We start from the raw sequence: 26,027 nt of genomic DNA on the forward strand, positions 1-26,027 counted from the left end.
GGAACTAGCTCTCGTATACCAGGCTGGTCTCGAACTCACAGAGATCCACCTGCCTCTGCCTCCCAATTTGGGATTAAAAACATGCGCCACCACCACCCGACAGATTTTGAAAATTTAAATCTTCGGAATGAATTCATGCAAGAAGTGAGCAAGCCACAACAGACTAAACTTTACACCACCACTGCAGGATATATAAGAAGACTTACATGAAGATATTGTCTACTTTTCTCCTAGGTAGGATGACTCAGTATTGTAAAGATGTTGGTTTGCTCCAAGTGAACCCATGAATCCACCAAAGTATCAGATCAGTTACCTACATAAGAGCCACTTTGGAGGGTGGTCCCAAAACTCATCTAGAAGCAGCAGACAGATAAAGAGTTCTGTTTGGGTATCTGGGATAGAAGTCACCAAATCCCGGCAGACACTGAGGTGTACTAAACACAGGGGCAGAGCCATGGAGTAACACTAGTGACCAGCAGAGAGCCAGGGGCCGCGATGAAATTTGAAAGGAAACCTTATTTAATCACACAGCTGATACTGAAAAAATGGTGCAGAAATTCAATAAATACTGTTGGTAACTAGCTAGCTGTGGGAAATGAAAAAAGATAAAAGAAAAGTAGAACAAATATTTCAATATAAAATTAATAGACCATAAAAGTTGAAATGGGGCTGGAGAAATGGCTCAGTGGTTAAGAGCACTGATTGCCCTTCCACAAGACCCAGGTTTACTTCCCAGTACCCAGCATGATGGCTCACAACTGATTGTAACTTTTGTCCAGTTACAAAAAGAGAGAAAACAGAGAATTAAAGAAAAAAAAATCTTAGACCAGGTGGTAGTGGCGAATGCCTTTAATCCCAGCACTTGAGAGGCAGAGAGAGGCAGGCAGATGTGAGTTTGAGGCAAGCCTGGTCTACAGAACAAGCCAGGGCTAGTAACAGAGAAACCCAGTCTCTAAAAACAAAACAAAAACAAACAAATAAGTAACCCCCAACTCAACCAACCTGCCAACCAACCAAAACCAAAACAAAACAAAATCTTGGAGCTAAAGTGAGCTATTCAAGTATGATATGAAACCCAGACGGCAGCAAGGAAAGTGATTAGTAAGACAGGCCGACTGGGCAGGAGGTGGCGAGCTCAGCAGTTTTGAGAACTGGCTGCTCTTGAGGAGAACCTGGGTTCAGTTCCCAGCACCCACATGGCAGCTCACAGTCTGCTGTTCCAGGAGAACCTGACCCCTTCGTGCCTCCAGGGCACATAATATACTCAGGCGGTGTATACACACACACACACACACAAATAATTTTTTTTAAAAAAGACTGACCACACAAAAAAGTTATCGGAAAAAAAAATGCCACAAGACCTAAATATGACATGTTAAAAAACCTATGGAAAATATTTGACAGAAGGCTAAGTTTCCTAATATGTGAAGAACATTTACCAATCAATAAGAAAAACAAAAAGACAACACCAGTGACCAACTAGGAAGGGAAGATGTATAAGAATATTGCAGAAAAAAACATCTTGGCTTACGAAAAGTTACTTGCCACCCTTGAATAAAATAATTGCTCAGAATTAGTATAAGGTTTCCTAAAGAAAACCATACAAAATGTGACTGTTTTATTTGTGGGGCCATTTACTGAAATGAATGTTCTTAGCGGATGGCTAACCCGCTGTTGTGTCCCCTACTTGCCTGTCCCCTACTGGTCAGGACGAGGAGCCTTCCTGGCGTTTGAATTCTATCTTCTGAAAATTCTGTAAGAAGGTGACATCGTATTGTCGCAGTTGCAGAGACAGCCTCATGGTTATTTATTCCAGAGACGCTGATGTAATAGTGCGAGCATCTCATAGCACCAGGGCGCTGCACTCGACACTGTAAGGTCTGGTCGAATGAACGAGCGTGGGACTAAGGCTTCAGGGATAAGCAAGCGGTTACCCTTGCTCCTTAAGCAATGCTTGATGCCTGGGCCTGCTCACCTGCTCATCTGGGTACCTGAATTTTGCTGGCAGCAAGCACTTCTGTCCTAAAACCTGTAGCTAGAATGGTGCCCTTCCTGAAGGCTCCGTTCACTCAGTCTCCCACAGACTCCTCAGCAACACGGTGCATTGTCCTGGCTGAGACCCACGGAACGGACTCCTCCTCACTGACCCCCCTGGTGTTGGGGGAGGAGGCCCCTGGGTACTTGAATATTCCTGAAGCTAGTGAGTCAGTTGCCACGTTGCTGGGTAACACCCTTGCTCAACAAAACAAAGACCCCCTATCGGGCAGCGTAGGCCGGTTGAAACTCTAGAGTGGTGAGAACACAGCGTTCCTGATCTCTGTCCCCTGCAGAGAAGTCTCCCAGTAGGAGTGAGCGACTCAGGGCTTTCTGCCTGAGACCAAGGACACAGAGCTGGCTGCTGTCCAGAACTTGATAACACCAGGGCTGGTAAATCCAGAGTTGGGCCCTCAAGGAGCCTCCCTTTTGGTGTTACCTTCACCCCAGAAACCTCTTCCCAGTCCACTTGGAAGGGCGGGCGGATTTGTACCTTCCTAGGTGGCCTCAGCAATGACCACACTTCCTGTTAGGTCCTCATGACCCCTTCAGACTTCCTCCTCTTACTGGGGATGGAAGCTGAAGGGATTTGCTGTCTGGCATTAAGAGCTCTTCACTGACCACATCCGAAGTATCACCCGCAGTGAGCGTACCTGTGCTAGAACAAAACCATGGTTTTGTCTGGCCGGTGTGCCACTACAGCCAAAATCACCTGAGAATTTCTTAAAAGGCAAAGCGATTTTGTTTCCCTTTAAAATAATCTCTTATAGCTCTGATTTCTTCATTCCCTAGGCGTTTCCGTTTATTTGTTTTGGGTCTTTTGCTGTTGTTTGTTTGAGACTGGGACTGGCTTAGCTGAGGCTGGACCCTTCCACTCAAATGCAAACTTTCTGGCTTTGTTTTGTTTTGAAATCTTTTCCCCAGGCCTGGAGGCAGTACACACTGGTAATGGCAGACGGAGTTGTCAGGCAGAGAGATTGGCACTAATTAAAAGCCAGCCTAGTCCGGCTTACATCGTCAGTTCCAGGCTTGCCTGGGCTACATGTCAGGAGCCTCTCCTCAAAAACTAAAGAGAAAAAATAAGTGTCACTAATCTTTCTAGTTTAAGCATTTCAGGCTCCCTCTTAAAGTCTAGTGAGAAGATACTCTGACTGTTGTTACTCTGAGGAGTACCTGTCAAGTCCAGGTCTGGTCACTCAGGGACAAGAAAGAATCGTGCCAGAACCTTTGCCGTCCGAAATGGGCTGGATCCTGCCACACCCTTACCCACTGTTGGGGAAGAACCGAGAGCTGAACGGAGGTGGAGCCTTGTTCTCCCCAGCTCAGGAGCTCACTGGGCTCTGCGGTGGATATGACAGACTCCTGATATATTCTGACGACGATTGACAGGAGAGTCCGGCCTGGAATTCAGGTCTGATAGCGAGGCAGTTACCAAATAAAGAGGCGAGGCGTGAAGAATGTTGAAAGCCAGCTGTTCCAGATGTGTCATTCTGGATCCCCAGCCTCCACAGCCTCTGCCTTTTCTCCTTCCCCGGCCCTGCCTGCTTCCCACAGATCTGTGAAGCCTGGAACCTGGTCCTTAGTCTTAGAATTCCAGCCTTCATCCTCCAGCTGGCTCGCCCCGGCTGTTTTGAGAGCTGTGGACGTAAATAGTCTCCCCAGAACCCCTGGGGAACGCCAACATTGAAGGGGCGCACAGAATATGATCTGCTTGGAAAGAGGTGAAGAAGGGGATCCTATCGATACTTTCCCGCTTGTAACTTCTCAGTGATTCTGTATGTAGCATGGACTAGAAATTCTAAAGGTAGCGTTGCCATCAAAGTCAACTGCCTGTTTGCATCTTGACCGCGTCGAGCTAGTTTCAGTTAGCTGCTTCAATGCCCAACATATAGCAGATACTCAGTATTTGTTGAAGAGTTACCGAAACACTGGACATCAGGGTTGGGTGACTCAGTGGTTAATAGCACTTGCTGCTCTTTCGGAGGACCCACGTTCATTTCCCAGTACTCACATGGCAGCTCACAACCATCTTTTTCATTCCAGGGGATACATGGATCTCTTCTGGCGCTTTGGGCACCAGACAAGTCTGAGGTGCACAGACATACACGCAGGCAACACACCCATGTGCATGCACACACACACACACACACACACACACACACACACACAGAGGATATTATAGCCCTTCACAGTCATAATTACAGAAGGCGGGTCATAGCAACTTTTCAGCGTGTGCCGTGGCTACCCCTGAAACAGAGCTGAGGAGTCCCCGTGTATGCACCACTGCACAGGACTAAGTATGTCCTCACCTTGCCAAGGAGCTTCTCCCCAGGCTGTCCATGACACTCTTTTGCCAGCAGCTAGTATCTTGCAGTTCTGTTCCGTTCTGACAGAGACCAAGATTGGTGAGAAGTCCACCCACTGAGAGGCTCAGGACCACGTTATGCCCTAGTTCAGACTCCAGCTGTGAGTCTCCAGTACCCCCAAATTACCCACCGTTTTGCCCCAGCAGACTGTAAATTACAGGGCTCCCATGACCTCCCTCATGATACCTGCTAGAAAGAACACACGAAAGCACTTACTCAGAATTATAGCTCAGTTATGAAGACTGCAAACTCTGAGCAGCCAAATGGAGAGACGCACAGGTCTTGTTCTGAGGGCCAGGGAGGAGCTTGTGGCACTTTTTGGGGGTTCCACTCTGGCAGTAGCTCCCCAGGCCTCCTGTTCGTTTGCTGCAGACTTCACCACAGAGTCGTGATTGGTTAAATCCACAGTTCAGGTTGGGGGTGTGGCTAGAAGTCTGTCTCTAACTTCAGAGTGGTTTCTTGGGGAACCAGCCTAATTCTGCAGCTATGTATAGTCCCCACACTATCAAATTCTGTGTGGCCAGCTGGAGCGCTTCATAAATAAGAGACAGTCTTATCACTCTGATACTTGTCAATTTGGGAACCTCTATGTTGGGAACTCCAGGCAAAGAACACTAGTGTATTTTTAATTTTTTATATTAAAAGGTAATGTGTGTGTGTGTGCTCATACAAATATCATGGTGCTTCCATAGAAGGAATTGAGTCTCCCCCTCTTCTGTGTAGCTCTGGGAAGTGAACTCAGGCTTGGTGGCAAGCACCTTTCCGCAGTTAAACATCTTGTCAACCTATACTTTTTATTAAGCACGGTAAAGAACACATTCTGGCAGGCTCAAGAGTGGTTGGTCCTTCTTTGTTTATTCTGGCGGGATGTCCTCTGGCCTACAAATCCTCACCTGCATTGTGGAAGGGAAAAAACAACTCCCCAAAGTTGTTCTCACCTCCACAGGGATGCCATGCCATACATACATCATCATACATAAATAAAACAAAAACTACATGCCAGGGGTGTAGTTAGTGGTGAAGCCTAGCATTTATGAGACCCCGGGTTTTATCCCCAGCAACATGGACCAGCACGTCCCCACATACACCAGCAAATCTTGTTTTAATAGATCTTAATTTGATTTCTTTTTTTAAATTCTTGGATCAGGCAGCAATCCCATTCTCCAAAGGTCCAGCCAATCAGGTTCTACTTAGAGCCGGAGAAAAGGAAATGAGATATAAAAGCGAAAGTGGGGTAGACGGACAGCTGATTGGCTACTTCTCATATCTGTCTTAGTCACACACGGCTCAGTTGTGACTGGCTGAGACTCTGATGCTTCTTATCACACCAGGCTACAGGTTGCTTGCAAGGCAAACTAGGTTACAGTTCATTGTCTGTAGACAAACTTCAGATGTGTGAACACACGAAGACGACTGTGAAGCATGCGTAATTTCTTTTGACCAGAGCATGGAGTGCACCCCTCCCTCCATATCATCTGGACTCCTGTGTTTGATAGTCTGAGATAGCTTGAGTGTGTCATGTAGTCTTTGCCTGCGATAGTAATGGGAAGAACAGCATGCAGTTGGATGGTGTGTGTTTGCACAGTTAGGGGACTTGTGCAAGGGACCAGGATGCCACCCCCCCCCCCGCACTCCCGCATTGCTCATCAGTAGTGACAGCCTGGACTGGCTATTTATTTAAGGAAACCCATTCTAAGCATGGAAGGAGTTTGAAGTTGCCTTTGCTTTCTCTCCGTTTCGAGGCCCCGAAGAAGTGACTGTACTCAGCTTACCGTTGTCCTATTTCAGATTATGTCACGCACAGTGACTGCCTTGTCTTTACCTTAATCCTGGCAGAAACCATCCTGCCTTGTGCCACAGTTGGACAATAACAAAGCTGAGGAGGCAAGGCTACTGTGTGCAATCTCTCTAGTGGGTTCTCTGAAGCGTTGTGTGATTGCCATCTGCCCCGACTCATGCACAGAGAGACAGGATCAGGTAGCAGAGTTAACCGCCTCTCCTTCAGACAGAGGTGCCCTGTCCTCTGTATATGGTTTAATAAAGACTTCAGGATGAAATTTAGAAATAGGCTAACATGCTAAACCAAACACCCTCAGGAATCTTCCACATGCAGAGAACTTGCCAACAAAACTCCAGAGTAATCACTGCCGGAGGCCAGAAGCTCCTCGAGTAGGGACAGCAAAGCGGATCCTCCAGCCACTGTAGTAAGGAAGTGACAACTCTCAAGGATAGACCCAGGAAGTGTCTTCCGTCTGACTTAGTCTTGGGACAACTGCTTTTAGTGGGGCAGGTTCTAGCTGGACCCTTCTACAGCTAGGACCTGGGAAGTTTTCCTGTCTTATGTTTGGGCCTTGTCCTGTTGTTGGTGGTGGCAGGTTTTTTTGTTTGCTTTCGTCCACTTGACAGAAGCTAGGGACATCTGGGAAGAGGAAGTTCAGCATGGAGAAAGTGCCTGTAAGCAAGTCTATATAGGGGATTTTCTTGATTGATGATCAATGTGTGAGGGCCCAGCCCACTGAGAGGTATAAGATATAAGAGAGCCATGGGAAGCGGCTTGTCAGCAGCACCCTTCCATGGCCTCTGCTTCAGCTCTTGGCCTGACTTCCCTCACGGGTAGACTAGGACTGGGACATGGAAGCCAAGCAAGCCCTTTCCTCCCTCCCCCAAGTTGCTCTGGTCACGGTGATAGAAGCAAACTTAGACAGACTTCATAAGGAATGTGAGTCCTGATATACACATTCCCGGACAACTTCTCACACCTGTTGTGTGAAGGAGGGGAGGAGAGGGAAGGAAATGAATTCTGTCTCTTCACCTTCATTCCCAGGGTCTGCTTCCTGCCTCCTCTCACTTCTTTTCTACTGTCATTTTATTCCAATGTATTATCTCTTGCTTCCAGCAGTAGAAGAGCTTCCAGATTCTTCTTTCTAACTCCCTAGTCCCTAACCCATTTTCTGCGTCGTGTTTCCCATAATTGTAGCGGTATCCCTATCTCTTTCTGTCCTTCAAAATTGACTGGACACAAAGCAGGCATGGTGTGCCTTCCTCCCTCCCTGCCGCAGTTCCGCTGGACTCCCTTTGTCTCAGCACCAGTCATTTTGACCTCCTTTTGTCCCTTCCTACTTTGCCATACATGTGTGAGCACCATGTCACCCAGGCAGTATTGGATATGGAATCTGTCCTTAAGAATATCAGGAAACGTGTGCACATTCCCTTTTCTGGGCCTTCATGGCCATACTCCAAGAAGAGTTCCCTGATTCCCCTCTACAAGGACCGTGCTCCACCCCTCTACTCCTCAAGTGTAGTGTTGCAGTGTGAATTCAAATGTCCATGGATGTGTTTTGTCTCGGGTCTAACATGCAGATCCTTAAAGCAAATCTGCCCTAGCCCCCGGAGGAGGGCCTGGATTCAACAGCCACTCAATAAACATTCACTAAGTAAGCACACAGAGTTTGGAGACTAAGAACTGTCGTCTTTATCTTTGGAGCCATCGCGGTATCTTCACACTGAAAACAGATCAGTTACTTCCTTTTTAGATTGCTATGCCCTGAAGCTCTGGTAAGAACCGTCTTTGAAAGGTTAAGGCTTGGACGTGCCACGGTGCGTCATGGTCACAAGATTTTCATTGCCGACCATCAGATCATGTTGGATTTTATGTTTGTGCTGTCTCTTGGTGTCCTCTGGGGTTAGTTCTTGGAGCTCATCAGGCTCCAGAGTCCACAGGTGCTCCAGCCCCTTAGTAGCCACCTCCCCTCCCTGGCATGTTAAACCATCTCCGGAGAATTTATATGAGTGTGATGTAAATGCTGTATGTGTTCATTGCTTTCCTATCGCTCTCATAAAGCACAGTGACCAAAGGCAACTTGTAAAAGGAAGTGTTTAATTGGGCTTGTAGTTCCAGAGGGTCAGAGTCCATGACGGTGCCGGAGTAGCTGAGAGCTCACCTCTTGGTCTGCAAGCAGAAAGCAAGAGAGTTCACAGAGAATGTCGTCTTTTGAAACCCCAAAGCCTGCCCCCAGTGATCTCCTCTAACAAGGCCACACATCCTAATCTTTTCCAAAGAGTCCCACCAACTGGGGACCGAGCATTCAAACGTAGGAGGCTCTAGAAGCCTTTCTCATTCATTTTCACGGTGTCAATAGCTTGTTGTACAGCCATCATTTAGGAAGTCGTTTGGTGTATTTTTTTTTTTTAGCCGCCCTTACTTGCGTACATGGATGTTGAACCTTCAGATGTGTCAAAATCGTCATATGTGACATATGTCAAAAGCTATACACTAGTGCACACATAGTATATTGTTGTTAATGTTGAGTCATGTTATAGAAAAGAAAGGTTGAAACTAGCCCACCATAGTCTGTAACAGAATACCACTGGCTGGATGATTTGTGCAAGATAGACAGACTCACAAATCTGGAGCCTGGGAAATTCAGTATCAAGGCACATTTCGGTATCACTGGCAAGTCTGGTGGTTTCGATTCCAAGAAAGTGTTTGCATTGTGTTGGCCCATGGGAAGGAGAGCTCCGATCTTCACAGGGGGAAGGGCAAAGAGGCAAAAGTGGGGTTGAACTCAGTCTTTCATTGACCCCAACCCTCTAGCTAATCCTCTTAGAGACCCCCCCCTTGTAGGTATTCAGTCCCTGATGAATGGTGAAGTTACCATCCTGTAGGAAAGCCAAGGTGCTGTTTCCATGAGTGCTGTTTCTTTGCTGTCTTGAGTATTCGTGGTTCACAAGCAAGCATTCATTTGTTGACAGGCTTGACTTCTTTTCCAGGGAGGTGCCCCTGAAGGATGCTAAGGAATATGCTGACTCCATAGGTGCCATCGTGGTGGAAACAAGTGCGAAGAACGCCATTAATATCGAGGAGCTCTTTCAAGGAATCAGTAAGTGTCATGTTTGTATTGTAAGCCTAATTTTGCTTGCATGGCTCTGCTTCGGGAGTCAAACATGAACCTTTGAATTTATCGGCTGCTGTCAACAAGCCCTGAAAAGTTTGATTGAAACTCACCCTGGGAGCCCCTAAGACTACGAGCATATTTACACTCACCTCTTTTGTGTCTTTTATTTCTTTTTAAGGAGTGTGATGGTTGGCTTTAATTTTATCTTTTTAAAAATGTATTTTTAATTGAAACTGAATTATGTCACCCCCTTTCTTCTCTTCCTCCCTCCAGCTTCTCTGAGGTGCTTTTCCTTCCACTCCCTCCTGGATCCCCCACCATTCTCAAGTTGATAGCCTCTTTTTCTTTGATTATTTTTGTTCCATATGATATCTGTATGTATGTATATGTATGCCCAAGCATGTAAATACAACCCACTGAGTCCATTTTTGTTGGTGGTGTGTATATGGTTTCAAGGCTGACCACTCATCATTGGACAGTCCGTAGGCGAGATCATCCCTGGGGTAGGCGATTCTCCTTCTCCCAGGGGCATTAATTGTAGTTCCTCCTTGAGGGGTGTTTCCCCATTTCCACTGATACTGCCATTGTTCCAGGCTTGTTTATACGGCCCTTTTTTAAGAGAAACTTCTTCATCTCAGACATCTAAAGGCACATCTAATTCTGTGCCTTGTTCTATTCCTCTTGTTTTGGGGATGAAAATGACAATCATGGCAAGAACAGAATATATACTTGTTATTACATTTGTAATTACACTTACAACAAAAAATTATATGCTGTGGCATTTATTTAGTATTTTGATGGCAGAGATGAAGTAGACGATGGTGTGGTGGAAGTCCTTCCATTAAATCAGATGGCTACGCAAACAAAGTGAGGGATCCCTTTCGCGATTTAGTTTGTCAAATAATTGTTCACAAAACATGTTTCCATCTCATGTGACCTGAAGCTGGAAACTGGGCAGAGAGCTCCTTTGTGAAGACTGTGTTCCTTTCTTTACTTTTATTCATGACAAGTGAGAGCTCCAGGTCAGCCAGCTCTGGGTCATGTTGTCCCTCTCTGTCATTGTGGTGTTTTCCCCTGAATGGCTGTATAACCTCAGCTGTTTTACCTTGGATGGCTACGCTGACACATCTGTCTGCAGCTGGGAGGGTTCAAGCATAACAGATTTCTCCGTCATAAACTCTGGCCGTGACACATGTTCAGAGAAATGCCTGCTGACCCACAGGTCCAGGAACTGTTCAAAGCCCCAGAAGTTCTTCAGTGTGTTATCAGAGGATGGGAGAAGTCTCCATATTCAGTGAGATGTTACCATTGCAAGGCCTGGGAACTCTCTGTGGGAGGATCAGAATGCTTATCAGTTATCAGCTGTCCTCAGATGCCCCGACTCTGGGCAATTCCTACACACTAGCTTTCTCCTGCACCTGAGGCACCTTTTGTTAAACTCAAGGCCAGTGGCTTCCAGGACAGAGCTGATTTCCATTCTCCTGGTTCCAGTCCATGACTCTGGATACTGAGAACAAACAACAGAGAACCTTTGGTTTGTTTGTGTTGGCCTAGAGGACTCCTAGGCAATGGAGAACTCTAACCTGGATTGTGTCCACTGTGGCAAAGTGTGCAAAAGAAAATGTGCAAAAGGATGATGCTCCCCAACAGCCCTGGGCCCTGTCACCACAGTGTCCCTGCTGTCTTTCCTTCCATCCCCCTCCTGATGCTATTTATACTTGCTACGGAGAAACCTCGAGCTCCATTGAGCTGAATGGCTAATCTCCAGCTTGCTGGAGCTGTGATTTGGTGTTGGGCACCTCATGTTCTCATGGCTCCCCTTCTTCTTGTGATGGAGCTGTAGGAGCACATGCTCTCCGTACCTGTGTGCCTCTGAGAGACCTGGAGAGGTTTGATTTGAACTTCCTACATTGGGCCCTTTAGTGCCCTAGAGTGATTTGATTCTTTGCCAGTGCTGATAGGCTTTTCTGGTATGCTCACTTACTAGACGTTTTCTTTTCAGAAGTGTTTTGTTTGCTTTATATTTCTTTTTATTTGTTTTGACATAGGGTTTCACTGTGTAGCCCAGGTTGGCCTTGAACTTGTAGCAATGCTCCTCCCTTAGCCTCCAGAAGCACTGGGATGGCAATTGCAAACCAACCCAACCATCTGCAGGCAGTTTCACTGAGCTAGCCTACTTCATTACCCCAATGCCTCTGATTTTCAGCTCCTTGTGTTCTGTAGAGCTGGGTCGCCTGTGTGGGCTTCAGCCAAGGAAAGGCAGGCAACAGACAGGAAGTTCTGTTTTTATTTTTTATCATGTGCCTCAAATTTACCTCCCAATTTCTCCATGGGGGTACTCTCTGAGCTTGATAAAAGTCATTATTAAAATAAAAAGTCAAATCAAGACCTCAAAAGAGAACAAAAGCCTTGAGATTTAGTATTAACATCTCAGAAAGATTTCTTTGTATAACTCGGCCACAATAAATCCCTTTTCATGCCAGGGATCTTCATGGTTCACAGTGATGTGGGTTTTGAATAATTAGTTCCTCATATTCTAGTGGTCTGCTTCATTTAGAAAAACAGTCTTTTGCTTAAACATGGAGTAATTTCGGCTTCAGAGCAAGTCCTACATAAGCCCGTGTCTCTTCTTCTTCCGTGTGAAATAAGCAGATGTTTGCATCTGTGTATTATACTCTAGTTATAGACACTTGGCAAAGAAAGCTTGTAGACACATCCATCATATCTACATCCGTTATCTGTCTGTCCCTCATCTCTCATCTGTATGCCGATCCCACTTGCTTCTGTTGTCTGTAGCTATGTGTCAGTGTCTATCCAGCTATACTTCTAGCTGTCCCCATCCACCTGTCTATTTGCCATCTCTTCCCATTTGTCCTAGCTCTCTGCCCACCCCTGTCCTTGTATATCTGTCTCGATCGATCCATCTGTCAGTCTGCGTATTATCTCTACCCACCTACTTTTACCTCAGCCTCTGCCAACCCCATTTCTGGGAGCTCGGATGCCTTCCTTTTGCTACTCTTTCGGGTGAATTGCTTCAAAACAGCGTTTTAGAGACACATTACAGGTTAATTTAAAACAGAATTTCAACAACACCCGAGCGTACTGCAGCAGACAGTTCATGTATTCCCTTTTCACGGTTCCTACTTATGTTACGGGTGCTCCTACCCCAGCTTAAAATAGAGCTGGAGACTGCTGACACCTATGCTCTCAGGGCGATGTTGCGGAGACAAACATACCCGGGAGAAAAGATGCAATAGAAACCAGGAACAGGCGCGAGAATAACAGCCTCTTTCAAAGGTGTGCTTAAACCAAATCGCTTCACACTGACGTGGATGAAGAGACAAACACATTTCTTTTGTATTCCCATGGTGTTCATAAACCAGAAATGAGACAACTGTGTTTTGTGAGCATACACCAATACATTTTCTAACTGCAAACTTTGCTCATCAAAATGTTCTGTCTTTTGAAGACTACAGCTGTCCTGGAAAGGAACCTTGCCGCTGCTCTGGCCTGGTTGGTCCATCTGTTCTGTGATGCCATATCCCCTGGCGTCTGTTCTTCCAGGCGCCCCTCCTCTAGGGCCCATCTTCAGACCTATTGACGCTGCTGTTTAGGGTTCCTTCTCTATCTTCAGACCTACTTGACGCTGCTGTGTCGGGTTCATTCTCTGCTGCACATTTACCCAGGGGCAGTTTCTTGGCTAAGAAAATAATTGTACACTTGATTTAAAAAAATTGATATAAGAAAACACAAAGATTACTCTGTTGCTGCTCAGTTTTTTGCAGTGTTAAAAACCTACAATAACAGATGTGGATGCCTTCCGGGGGCACTACACGATGTTCTCTGTAGATGTGGGAGGAAACCCAGGGTCGAGGGGCTGGGACTTCAGCTCCCCTTCTTATCAGTTGCTGACCCTGGGCCACAGAGAAGGCCCTTCCTTCTCCTTCCATTAGATTCTCCCTCCACGAACCTTTCATCCATTCTAGTTCTCCCTAGCCTTGCACGTGAGCTTATTCATGGTCTCTTTTGCAGTCTTGATGTGTGTGTTCCATCTCCGCGTGATTCTCCAAATGGCTATATCAATGTGTAAGGTCTCCAGCAGCAGTTTCTTTCCACATTCTTCATGGAGCTGGCACAAGCCAACGATATAGAGCTAAACTCACAGTTTGAGTTTAGATCTCGACCTCATCTCAGAATGTTCTAGAAAGTAACATTTTCATGGACTCACCAGATCAAAAAAAAATGTAATTACTTTTCTGCGGTGACTTAAGTTTGAATAACACCAACGAACTGGACATGTCTAGGATCTCTTGTTTCGTCTATTCAGAAAATACACACTGTATGCTTTTATGAACTTGCAGTCCTGCCAGACCTCGTGGTGAGCAACAGACACTGATGGCAGTGCTGGGAAACCAAGGGTGAGGATGGTAAGAATGACAGGTAGGGACTGGAGGCTGGCGAAGAATGCCTCCCTAAGGACTCGGTTAACCTGAAGCTGAAAAGCGGGGACCCAATACATGCTCTGCAGAAGATTAACCCGGGACAGTGGTAAAGTCCTAGAAATAGAAACGGATGTGTGGGATCAGCTGGGGGAAGCAGTGGGAGATGGGAGCTAGAGACGGGCCTTACAATGAAGAAAGGATGTGATATTCCCAATGCAATGGAAAGTCCCAATGCACTCATGTTTTAAGCAAGTTAACATTGCAAACACCTTCCTCCTTAGGAGAAGGAACGTCTAGGCAATGCTCAGTCAGCTGGGATGATCAATGAATTTAGGACAGAGGAGACAGGAGCTCAGTGGAGGTCTCAACCGCAGAGGGAAACTACCCAACGCTGCTGGCTCTAGCAGCCTGAGGAGACTTTTCTTAGATGAAGCCATGATCTTCACTTAGCCTTGGGAAAATAATTTTAGAAGGGGGCAGTGTGGTGGATTGAATGAGCCGTGTCCCCCACAGGCTCGTAAGTCTGAGCATTTGATCCCCAGTTGGTGGTCCTGTTGAGGAGGTTATGCCCAAGGTGGGAGGTGGAGCCACGCTGGAGGACGTGTGTCACTGGAGGCGGGCTTCACCCCTACTTCATCTTTGCTCTCTCTGCTTTGTGTTTGTGTCTGGAGGTGTGATCTCTCGGCTTCTTGCTCCAGCCTCCTGCTGCCACACCTCCCCCACCACTCTGGACTCTCTCCCTCTGGAACCAGGAGCCCAAATAAATCCCCTCTTCCATTAGGCACTCTTTTGTCATGGCGCTATAATTTTTTTCTCCTGAAAAATACCCTGGAGATTTTGAGGGCGTTGGACTTTGGCTTCTTTTTTGGGGGGTATTTCTTGTTGGTATAAGAACAAATGAGAAATGCTTTGGTTTTGAATGTGTCACCAGGATCCCTCTCTGACCTCCCTTAGACTCTGTGGTCCCCTGGGAACTCAGTGGAGAGCATTCAGGTGAGCTGCAGAGCGTGGTATAGAGGATGGGCAGCCTTTATTAGTTGGTGACATGGGGCATTTTGAACAGACAAGAATGGCCAAAGAGTCAATTATGTCAATCTGTATTTAGACAGGCTTTTTACCATTTTTTTTCTTTCTTTTTTCTTCTTTCCTTCCTTCTTTCCTCCCTCTCCCTCCCCTTTCTCTCTCTCTCTCTCTCTCTCTTTCTTTCTTTCTTTCTTTCTTTTTCTGAGACGGGGTTTCTATGTGTAGACTTCACAGAGACCCTCCCGCCTCTGCCCCCCAAGTGCTGGGATTAAAAGCTTGAACCACCACCACCCAGCCCTTTTGACCATTTCTAATCCTCTAGAACAGACCGCTTCTCCTAAGGGGGCATTTTCCTGTCAATCCAGGTGATTGACAGGTTCATCTGAATTAACTCTTAGGAGAGAGGACCGCAGTGTGTCCTTGCTCTTTACCGGGAACCTCCGCTGTTTGTTAATCTCAGAAGGGTGCGTCCCCACCCAGGGCCACGTGCTATGACTCAGATCCTATCCCTTTGACCAGCAAACAGAGTCCTGTGGTTTCAGTTCCTGGGCTTTCTGATCTGGGTACTTTAAGGTTGGGGGGGGGGGGGCTGTCCATCCTCAATGTCCTTTCAAGCCTGCTGATATCTCACCAGCCACCTGTGTGCTTGTTCTTAAAGCACAATCAACTTAAGATGAAAGCAGCACTGGCTGGGGGATTAGAAAGCAGGAAAGATAGGAACGGATCTTGTTCTGCAATCATTGTTACACGGCGTGCGGCTATTGTACGTCCACTGGGTTTTGTAAGTCTTTGGTAGCTTCTCAGTTTAGAGTATGTTAAAGAAATTTGGAAGAAAAACAAAACCTTTGAAATTTTTGTAATAGCACAGCAAGCTGTCAGTGAAGATAAAGCCAAGGACAGTCCCTTCTTTATCATCAAAAAGTTAATTCAACAGAGAAGACACTGTTACGGGAAACTCTCACCCCAGCAGTTCTAAGGAATTCTCAGCTGTACAAAGCACAGTGTCATTGACCCTCGTGTCTATGGGGTTTAGCTGTAGGACCCTTGGGGGACAAAATCCACAGATGCTCGAGTCCCTATCTGAACTACTGTAGCATTTGTGTGTGAGCACACATCCCCCATGTGCCCCCTCTTCTCTGGATTACTTATCCCAACCATGGTCAATGCTCTATAAATAGTCGTGACACTGGGTTGTTTAGGGACTAACGACAAGAGTCTGTGTGTGTGTGTTCACTACAGACACCGCCGTCAGAGACCTAACTGTGGTTTGGATGGACAGTGCAACCAACCACGAATCAAAACCTGAGAAACAGACAGATACAGGGACCAGCTATAGTGGTGTTTCCCATGTGTGGGGCTCTTGTTCCTTGCCTGGAACCGCTAAAATGTGCGGTAACTCGCCAGTGTTCCATTCACCACGAGGTGGGCACTGTGCCATTCCTCCGTTACTATGAGGACTCCATCTTGTGACTTGCTGTGTCTCACAGCCAGAGAGTAGGAGGCCAGTACATGGAGTCACATGCTCCCAGCTTTAAGTCTGGCTGTCCCTGGCTCCTGACTTTGTACAGCAGTTTTCTTGTAATATTATCCACACTAGGAGAAAACAGGAAATGACTAAACTGCCCTGAAGTTGAGAAATAGTTTGGGTGTTTTTTTTTTTACCTCCCAAATCATGGTACACTAATATAAACCAGTGCTTTAAAATGGTGTGACTCTTGTGTCTAAAAAGACACATCATGAAATAAATGCTAGAGAATACCGCATATACAATTCTGATTTCATAAAATCAAACTGTATAAAATATAATAAATAGTGCATTCTTCCAAGACTCTCTTTCTTGTAAGGTTGCCTGTTAAATTGCTAACCGTGGCTCCTTTGTAACAGTGCATTCCGGGGGCAACTTTGGGAAATGACTTTCTTATAGCAAATGTCAAACTTACAGAAGACAAGTCAATTGAGTCATCATGAACACATTAACAACCAACACGCCCTGTCTCTACTCTCCCTACCCTATACTGCTTTAAAGGGAGTCTCAAACACTACTCTCATCTGTAAATATTTTGAATTTAATTATTGTTAGGTAAATAGGCCCATTCAGTAGTTGTCAGGCTGAGGGAGTGTCCTAGTTAGGTTTCTGTTGCTGTGATCATCACCATGACCTAAAACAGGCAGGAGAGGAAAGGGTTGATTTCACGCTCTACAGTCTGGTGTGAAGGGAAATCCAGACAGGAGCTTAAGGGAGGAGACAGAAGGCAAAAATGGATGCAGAGGCCTGGAGGAATGCTGCTTATTGGTTTGCTCCTCCTGGCTTGCTTGGTTTTCTTTCTTATACACCTCAAGGCCACCCGCACAGGGATAGCACTCTACACAGTAGGCGGGGCTCTGGCATATGGATCATCAATCACTAAACACTCATAGGTTTGCCTACAGGCCAATCTTATGGGGCATCTTCTCAGTTGAGAGCCCTTCTTCCCAGACTCCTTTAGCATGGGTCAAGTTGACAAAAATCAGGACAGGGAGGGAATAAGGCATCGGGATTTTTTGGGCAGTGAGACAATTTGATGCTGGGAAGCACATCATTGAACATTTATAAAAACCCACAGGATGTATGACCGAGAGAACCCTAGGCGAAAAAACTGTGGGCTGTAGTTAGCAATAGTGGGTTAATATTAGCTCATCAGTTGGAACTGGCATTTTATACTAAGGCAAGACATCAACAACAGGAGCTGGGTGAAGAAGACAGATACGCAAGAGCTAAATTTCTCAATCTTCTCTGTAAACCAGAAAATGGTTTTAGAAAAAGTATCAGTTTCGGGAAGGAAAGGGGAAGGGGGCTTTTCATTTTTTCATAGCAAAAGTCTTCCTATTGAAGTCACTCCCATTGAACTCTGACAGCGATTGCTGTTGAAGTCCTTAGGTTGGTAGCCAATGGGAACAGGCTCTTCCTCCCTCTTGTTTTGTAGCATGGCCAAGACTTTGGTTCCCTAGGCATTTTTAAAAAATGTTTCTTTTTTCAAACCAGGATGCATTAGATATTGTTAGGACATATTTGAACACAGTGTGTTTTGTGGCTAATGTTTATTTTGTAGCCATTCTAGGCAAGCCCTCTACCCTTGAGCTACATCCTTACCTGGCTCCCTAGATTTACCTTAACTGCCGGGTTTAGGGGGCTCTCCTTTAACATTCTCATTCCTGCTCATTTGTCAGGTCTTGTCTGCTCAGTTGTCAGGTCTTGCCTGGGGTTTCCTCACGGCTCTCTCTGCCTCTTTCCTTCCCACTTTTCTCAACGGCCCTTAGTGTAGCTCTCAGAATCCCGGACCTGAGCTTTCTGAGGTTATTTCCTTGCCAAGTGCAGCATCTGCCTCCTCGTCCCTTCTGCTCCTTTGTAGAATCCAAACTCAGGCCTCACCTCAGATTCTTTATCCTGATGGTGAAAGTTTACCTTTATTATTTATTTATTTAGCATCCTGACTGCGGTTTCTCTTCCCTCCCTCTCCTTTTAGTCCTTTCTCCCTGCACCTCTTCTCTGCCCCCACCCCATCCACTTCTCCTTTCTATTTAGAAAAAGGCAGGCCTCCCATGGGTATTCCTAAAACATGATGCATCAAGTTGGTGGGGGAGTGAGTGGTGCACGCCTTTGACCCCAGCTCTTCCGAAGAGGCAGGTGGATCTCTGAGCTTGTGGTTAGACTGAGCTACATAGTTCCAGTACAGTCAGGGCTACAAAGAGACCCTGCCTCAAAATTGAAACTAAACAAAAAGATCTTCTAGTATCATCTCTGTTATAGTAACCAGACAACAGTTGCTAGGAGTGACCCCTGGTCAGGGGTGAGCCACAGCAGTCTTCTAGAAAGACCACCTCTCCCAAAGCAGAAGCTTCCAGGCCGTTATCAAGACTTAAGTCCTGCCGAGCCCTAGCAAGCCTGATCAAGCACCGGTCTGGATGATTCAGAGAATCAAGATCAGCGACAGTTACATAGCAACGTCTAGACACACTTGACACGGAAGGAAAGAGACCCGAGCCATCGGAGGATGGAGTTAAAGGAGGGGCCGACGGCAGAACCGCCGCAGAAGCTGGAGGGTGCAGAAGTGGGGCTTATCAGTAAGAGCAGCTGTAGGGAACACACTGCTCCATTCTTCGTGTGCCTTAGCGCAGCTGCCCTAGCCGAGCTGGCCTAAACTCAGAGGCTTGGAATTCATTTCCACATTTTGCATTCCAAAGGAAGTGTTTGTAAAACATGTTTTTCTCCTGGACTGTCGACTTTCAGGAAAACTAGGAGGAAAAAAAAAGTCTTTTTAACTCCTTCCCAAGAGAATCTTACACAATCCAAACCGTATTAGAATAAACACACCGGCTTAGGGTTCGTGTTCAAGAACAGCTTGTTGGGGAGGTTGCACCCTCGGAGGGCACTCTACAGGAGGAGAAACTTTCAGAGGACAGTCTGAGCCTGTGTAGATGTCATCTGTGTGTTTTAGCTCACTTCCGTGTCCAGGTAAATAAATCCCGTGAACTGTGGTCCAGGGAGTCGTCTCCTTGGTGCAGGGAGTCTCCTTGGTGCAGAATGCCATGGCCACTTTCCAGAACCATTCTTTTGTTTGGGAACATTTACCCAGCACGTCCTGAATGCCTGGGAGCACAACACGGGGGCTGGCACTGCGGTGTTTCCACAGTGGTGTTTGCTTAGCTCTTGAAGGGTGCTTGGCTCATTGCTGGGATTCAGTTTCCTGTCTCACTTTAAAGTGGGTGCTCCTCAGCGCCACCCTGTTTGAGGTTGGAACTATGTGATGCTCCCAAGCAGAGTGGTCTCCAAATCAATAGGATTCCCTTCTGACTGAATCTCGAGACTCAACCATGCCTCCTGGCCATGGACCCTAGGCATTTCTTCCCATGCAAAGACCACTGAGCCCTGGCTGGAGCCTGCTACTGCAGGGAATGCCCACGGGTTTCCGGCATCCCGTGCCTGTCATAACAGCCGTATATAGTGTATAGGAGTTGTCAAGTTTACTGTCTCACGTGTTTTTCATAGCGGAGGGGAGAATTGCTCACGGATTTTATATAACTGGTCCAGGCTCATTGAACTGATTCACAAACCTCAAAATGCTTTCTACCCAAAGATAAAAATGAAGTCTGAAGAAACTGACTTTGCCTTTGAGAAACATAGCCGCTCTCCCTCATCCATGGTGTCAGTAGCAACCATAGCCTGAATGCACCGCTAAATGGAAATCCCAGAAAAGGAATTCACGTTTTAACTTCCAATACAACCTGCTGTTATAATTGTTCCGATTTATGACTTGTTGCTTTATAAATCTCTTAATATATCTAATTTGCAGGTGAGTCCTCAGTGTACGTGGTTAGGAGAGGGAGGGAGCTAAGTGTTTGGTGTTCTCTATGGTTTCAGCTGACCGCTGGGGGCCTGGTCTCGAAGCCTAACTTCTGTGGATTAAGGAGGTGTGGCAACAGAAGTAAGTGTAAGGAGAGAATGTAGTCAACAACAACAATTTAAAAAGGCTGAAAACCCTCCCCCACCCAGACTACAAGCAGCCAGAGGGAGAAAAGCCCAGGCCTGTCTGAAGTGTTCGGAGCCGAGTGGCCCAGTGCTTTTCCGCCTACGCGTTCTCCCAGCTCGCTATCTCATTCCCAAAAGTCTCTTTATCTTTCTTAACAAACTCTCTCGCTTCTGTGACTGACTGTGCGTCCTTGGTGCAGCTCTTTGTCCTTGCACACAGGCACCCAGGAACTCCAGTGGGTGCCTTCGGGACTTGGCTCTAACAGGAGGACCATTGTATCTAATTCTCACAAGGCTCCAGATATTATGAATGGCCAAAGAATCTGGCAACTCTCAGCAGCCACGTTTGGCAACTGGTTTGAAAGCGTTGCCAACGGTTTTGAGCACAGGCAAGGAGGCTGTTTGCACATACAGCGCCAACGCCTGCTGTCTACTGGGGAAAAGGTGAGGGCAGGAAAGGTGGAGGAAGGATGGCCGTGTGGACGGACGGGCACCCGTCGCTCCTGGTGTGCTCACGGCGCGCACTGTTTCTCGGTTTCCGCTCTTCCTATATTACTATAATAAGCATCACACGTATGTGCTTTATCTCTATTGGAGGCCCTTCATGTAGAGGGCATGATGGAGTCCCGAGGAGGGGGCCTGAAAGGCGAGAGCAGTGTAGCTCTTGGTGTTCACAGGAGACAGCAGGAAAGTGTCTGTTGGACATGGTTGTCGTTGTCACAAACGCTAATTTGTTGTTTTTGTTGTTGGCTTTTCAAGACAGGGTTTCTCTGGGTAGCTTTGGCTGTCCTGGAACTCACTCGCTCTGTAGACCGAGGGCCACGAACGCAACAGAGATGTGCCTGCCTCTGCCTCCCTAGTGCTGGGACTAAAGGCATGCCCCACCGTTGCCTAGCTCACATGCTAACATTTTAATTCCCCCGTATTCATCAGTAAATAGTTCCTATCTTTTAAGTCAACCGATTTGTATTAGTCAGTCTTATCCAAAAAATTCAGATGCAAAAGCTTAAAATACTTATGAAACATTATTTAAGTAACGGTGTAGCTTGACACCGTTGGGCCTCTGAACACATGACTGGCTTGAGGAACAGGCAGTATTTTATTGGCAGGATCCTTAGAGCGGGTGCTTTCCTTTTTATTTACTACTTTAGGTGGACTAAGTAGTAAATAAAAAGGACATTTTTTTTTAAATTTTATTTTTAGTTTGCTTTCGATCGTGACTAGGAATGGGGACATGTCTCGAAGAGGGAAGTGTAATACTGAAGATCCTATTGTTTCTGCTGAACTCTTTGAGAATGGCCTACAAAAGTTTTGTGTAGCTCATTGGGCCGTGCAAGATAGCAGACGTGGCCGTAGATGTTGAGAATTCTACTTCTGTCTGCATCACACGGGCATTTCTGCTGTTAACCTTGAGTCGGATGCCAGAGGGTTTACGTCTGTGCTTGGGTTTTATTGAACATCTACATCCCTCTGTCTGCACAACGCACTCTGAAAATAAAGCCTCTGAAATCACACCTCACCTCTTATGCTAAGGGCCTTCTGCCTTTGGGTCTTCTGGCTCTGCCCTTGGTCTAGGGAGCATATGTTTGCCATAAAAATAAAAGCAAAAGTAAGAGTCTTTTTTTCTTTGGAAACAATTTCCCCTTCAACCACTTGTGTGTTTGTGTGTTTTAATCTTCCATTTTAGAGCTAGTGTTCCCTTTTTTTTTTCACAACGAATAGAAAAATGAGAGAGAGAGAAAGAAAAAGAGACGGACGGTGGGAAGAACACAGTGCTGAGGATCCCCGGAAAATGCATGTGTGGGTTATAGTAAGAAGCACCGTTTGGTTTTGACATAGCCTTCAGCAAAGTCACAGAACGTGGGGATGACAGCGGATATTATAAGACTTGCTGGGAAGGATCAAAGCGGCGAGCTGCCTGCGCGGGCTGTTTCTAGGTTTCCCTGTGTGTCAGAAAAGCAGCTCTGCCGAGGTGAAGTTCATCCACACGCTTGGTGTCCTGCCTGTGTCCCATGTACAACCACAGAGACCATCAGATCAGCACAGTCCATTCAAAAGAACCCAGCCGGTTTGCTGTTGGTATTCTCTTTTCCTTTGGTTTTTTTTTTTTTGTTACTTTGTGTTTATTTACAAAAGTTAAAATTCAATGAGGTTATTAAAATAAGGTTGCTTGTGTATGACAGTCAAGCAGTGCATCCTGGGAAATGCGTCTCTTGGGGCCTTCTGGCTAATGAGTCAAGTGCCCTCGCGGTGTAGGGCTGGTGAGCGGCTAGCCGAGCCGGCCGCCGGTGGTAGGTCTATGAAGACTGCAGCTCCCAGCCCATTTCTCTTTGTGGGAGGCAGAAAGGACAGACAGATGCTCGCTCTTACTGTTGAAGTCCAGGCCTCAAAGCAGGGCGGCTCCACGGGAAGGATGCGGGCCCTGAGTGGTTGAGGGAACAGGTTGATTTGCAGAGCGGGTGAATTCCTTCTCCTGTGCCTGGGGTGTTTGCCTGGCCCCGAAACTGCCGGTAATTTCCTTCACCTTTTAAACGTGAATGTGATGTCCTGTAGAAGAACTGGAAAGAAAAGAAGGAGAGAAGAGAGAAGTGGGGAAGGGGGAGGGAGGGAGGGAAAAAGAGACCAGGAAGGAAAAGAGGAAAGAGGTAGCCCCTCCCCCAAGTGCTGCTAGTTTCTTCACCCGAACAGGACCAACTTCAATTTCGGCTTCCTTTTTGTCTTCAGGCCGCCAGATCCCACCCTTGGATCCCCATGAAAATGGAAACAGCGGAGGGATCAAGCTCGGGACCCAGGCCTTGCAAACCAGCCGGCGGTGCTGCTGACCCAAGGGCCGTGGCCCATGGAGCACGAAGGAAGAAGCCAGAGCCCTCTCCAGTGTCCAGTGCGCACAGAAGGACCCTGCCCTCGGGACTAACTGCCTGTGGGGGAGCGAGCAGCATTGCATGCTGGGAAAGCTGCAGAAAGCTGAGCAGGGAAGTTCCCTGAGAAGAGATTATAGAAAACTCTGGAAAACTCACCGTACTGCCACAGCATGGCCTTTGGTTTTGGAAATGCGCACGGCGGGGATTTACTTACTAGGTCATAGGTATAGTTGCTATTTTTTGTTAAAGAAATACTAGAAATCTTTAGATTTGTTCACAAACCTTGCCGTGCTGTTCTCCTCTGACTTCCCATGTCACCTGGTCAGAGTCCAGTGACTTCTCCAGGGCCAAGGCCTTCACTGGCCAGTCCACCAAAAGGCAAAGGCAATACAGAAGGTTCACTTTTACCTGGCTTTAGGAGCCAAGCCTTTATTAGTTTTCTGAGGGAAATCAGAAGCACAGCTGGACCATCATTTAAACTGAGAACTGGTCTTCCGCAAAAGAGACAAAAGTAATAGAAACTATTATCCGTGTCCCTTTTCATGTAATTGATGAACATCCTTCTAAGGAATACCCGAATCAGACTAGAACGTGACATATGATTTGGGGGATGGGGGGGGGGACCCGGTTTAAAAGAGTTAAGTACTTGGTATGTAAGCAGTGGTAGGTGGAGGATATAAATAGCATCCAGGGTACCACCCAGCCTGCATCCTCTCCATCGCAATGAGCGTCTCCTCCTGGAGATGATTAATTCACGGAGCATTGTTTTACTAGGAGCCTATGCCATGGTGCCACGTCTAAGGGAAAAAGCTAATCAGAGGATGTTGAGTCTAAATTGTAGGGCAAACTTCTATTAATAGCAGCTAATCGTGGGTTATAGCAAACCGGCCAGAGGGGTGTTACCACCTTAAAATTCTGGACCCCCAAAAAGTATAAAATCAGAAGAAATACTTTAAACTTTGCCAACTTGGAGAGAAAGGCCACCGAGCAGACAGAGCCAGGTTCCAATCACAGGCCGTGGTTGTCAGCTCCAGGATGTGGACTTCCATGTATGTTCCTCCTGCGTCTCCCAGCTTGGGAGCTAATTGAATTATCGAATAGGGAGTATAGAAAACTCCTTGTCTTGATTCAAAAGTGTCCCACAGTGTCCCGTGACAGGCATCTCAAGCACTGTTAGCAGATGGCTCCCGTATGCCATGACAGGGCCTTCTCAAGGACCGTCAGTGCCTGTCCCATGTTGCCAACATCACTGGCTGACAGGATTCTATGTGCTGACAAAGACATTACTCCAGTCGCTGCAGGTGAAACAAACAAACAAGCAAAAAATAGAATTGGAACTGAAACGGCCTCTCTCCAGGTAGTATCAAGCTTGTGTTTGAACCTTCCCTTGTGTTAGGGAATCTTTTCCTGGGAGCTTGCATTTGTCTAGTTGATTGTCTAGATTTCTAAGCGGAGATGGTACTGTTCCCAGAAAAGAATGTCATGACTTAGGAGTGTCTTTGCAGTCTGACTGGGCTTCACCTTGACCGTGAGCCACCCTGAGTATACTGGAGAACATGAGGGAATGAAACCTCGCTCTTCCCAGGCTGCAGAGCCACTGATGTCAAAGTCAGGCAGACGCTAAGCATACCTATGTGTCACCACCACCAACAAAGTGAGCATGTGGCACTTGGGCACACAAACATTCCTAACCATCTTGGGCCTTCTCTGCAGGTAGATGCTGTGGCCTTTGGTGCCTTTCTCCCCTTGGCCTGGGATTCCTTTTGGGTTGTTTAAACAGATAACCTTTAATCATAGAAACATATGCAAAGACCTACAATTGCTTCAGATACAGGATCTAGGATCCTTATCATTGTTCCCAAAGTTTCCTTCCCAAACCTCATTTTCTTTCCTCTCCCACGTGGCAGGTTTGTATATGTGTAAATATGATGGATGTTGGCTACACCTACACGTAATCCATTTCAGAGTGGCTGGGTTGGCTCATGACCTTGTGTCTGTAAGTGAGGGACGCTTTCTCCGTAGAAACCCCTAAGGACAGCAGTAGAGTCGTGCAAATGTTTTATATAGGTACAGAATTGACTTGCCATTTTTTAGTTAAAAAAAAATGGTACATTAGGGTACTGAATATGATGTTGCCTTGCAGACTAACCTGCATCCTAGCCAATAGTAAGGGCTGTGCCCAGTGGGAATCTCGTTCTTTTCCGAGGGAGGGTTGGAGGATGGAAATGTGTCCTCTGCCGCTAAGGACCATGGTCTGTATAGGCATTCCTCCCTGCCGCTCTGCGGTGGCGTTCAGGGCAGAGAGTATGAAGCCAGCATCGGCCAAGAGCTCTGGCTGTGTTCAAACCTGATCCTGCCTTTCACCGTCGTTGGGACATCCAGTGACCCCGGCAGTCACGCCATACAAGGACTGTCACCCTTCCTGGTGTTTTGGTGAAGGGTTTCCACTTGGGCTGGACCCAGGTTTTACACGTAGACAATCCCTCCCCAGACACCTAGGACCTTCTCGTCATATCCTCTGTTCTGTGGTAAAGCTTCTCCCCATGCTCATTTCTATCAGTTGCTTTTGGTTTTAACCCATCTGTATGATTCGTACTAATAAATATTTTAAGTTTTACTGAGTATCTTTTTCTTATTGCAACCAGTGAGATGATTATCTAAAAGTCAATTCAGAATAAAAAGAAACATGTAAGCCTGTGAAGACCTGGGGAAGAATATTCACTGAAGCCCTGCTGGCAATAGCTGATTATCATCCACTGAGGAAACATAAATAAGGCATGGTCACGTGATGAAGGCTGCGGGCTAGGATGGATGCATTAGCTATAATGTATCACCATGGATCCTTGAGGAGAGTGTGGAGTGCAGGGCTTCACTGCCCCGAGTGAGCCACTCACAGGACT

The 26,027-nt window shown here is 46.6% G+C and overlaps 1 protein-coding gene across 1 annotated transcript in view; it reads left to right on the top strand.

Annotated features, from left to right (window-relative positions):
* Positions 1-25,744, top strand: part of Rab31 (RAB31, member RAS oncogene family) — a 121,071-nt gene extending 95,327 nt beyond the window's left edge. Inside the window, exons 6-7 of the mRNA XM_041631895.1 lie at positions 9,171-9,280; positions 22,991-25,744. Of these exons, the coding sequence (XP_041487829.1) occupies positions 9,171-9,280; positions 22,991-23,088 (208 nt within the window). The 3' untranslated portion in view covers positions 23,089-25,744. The remainder of the gene's footprint in view (positions 1-9,170; positions 9,281-22,990) is intronic.
* The last annotated feature ends 283 nt before the right edge of the window (positions 25,745-26,027 follow it).

Source organism: Microtus oregoni, unplaced genomic scaffold (genome assembly GCF_018167655.1).
Source record: "Microtus oregoni isolate MIOR12 unplaced genomic scaffold, Mior012 000038F_ref0000394, whole genome shotgun sequence".
In the NCBI taxonomy this organism is placed as follows: domain Eukaryota; kingdom Metazoa; phylum Chordata; class Mammalia; order Rodentia; family Cricetidae; genus Microtus; species Microtus oregoni.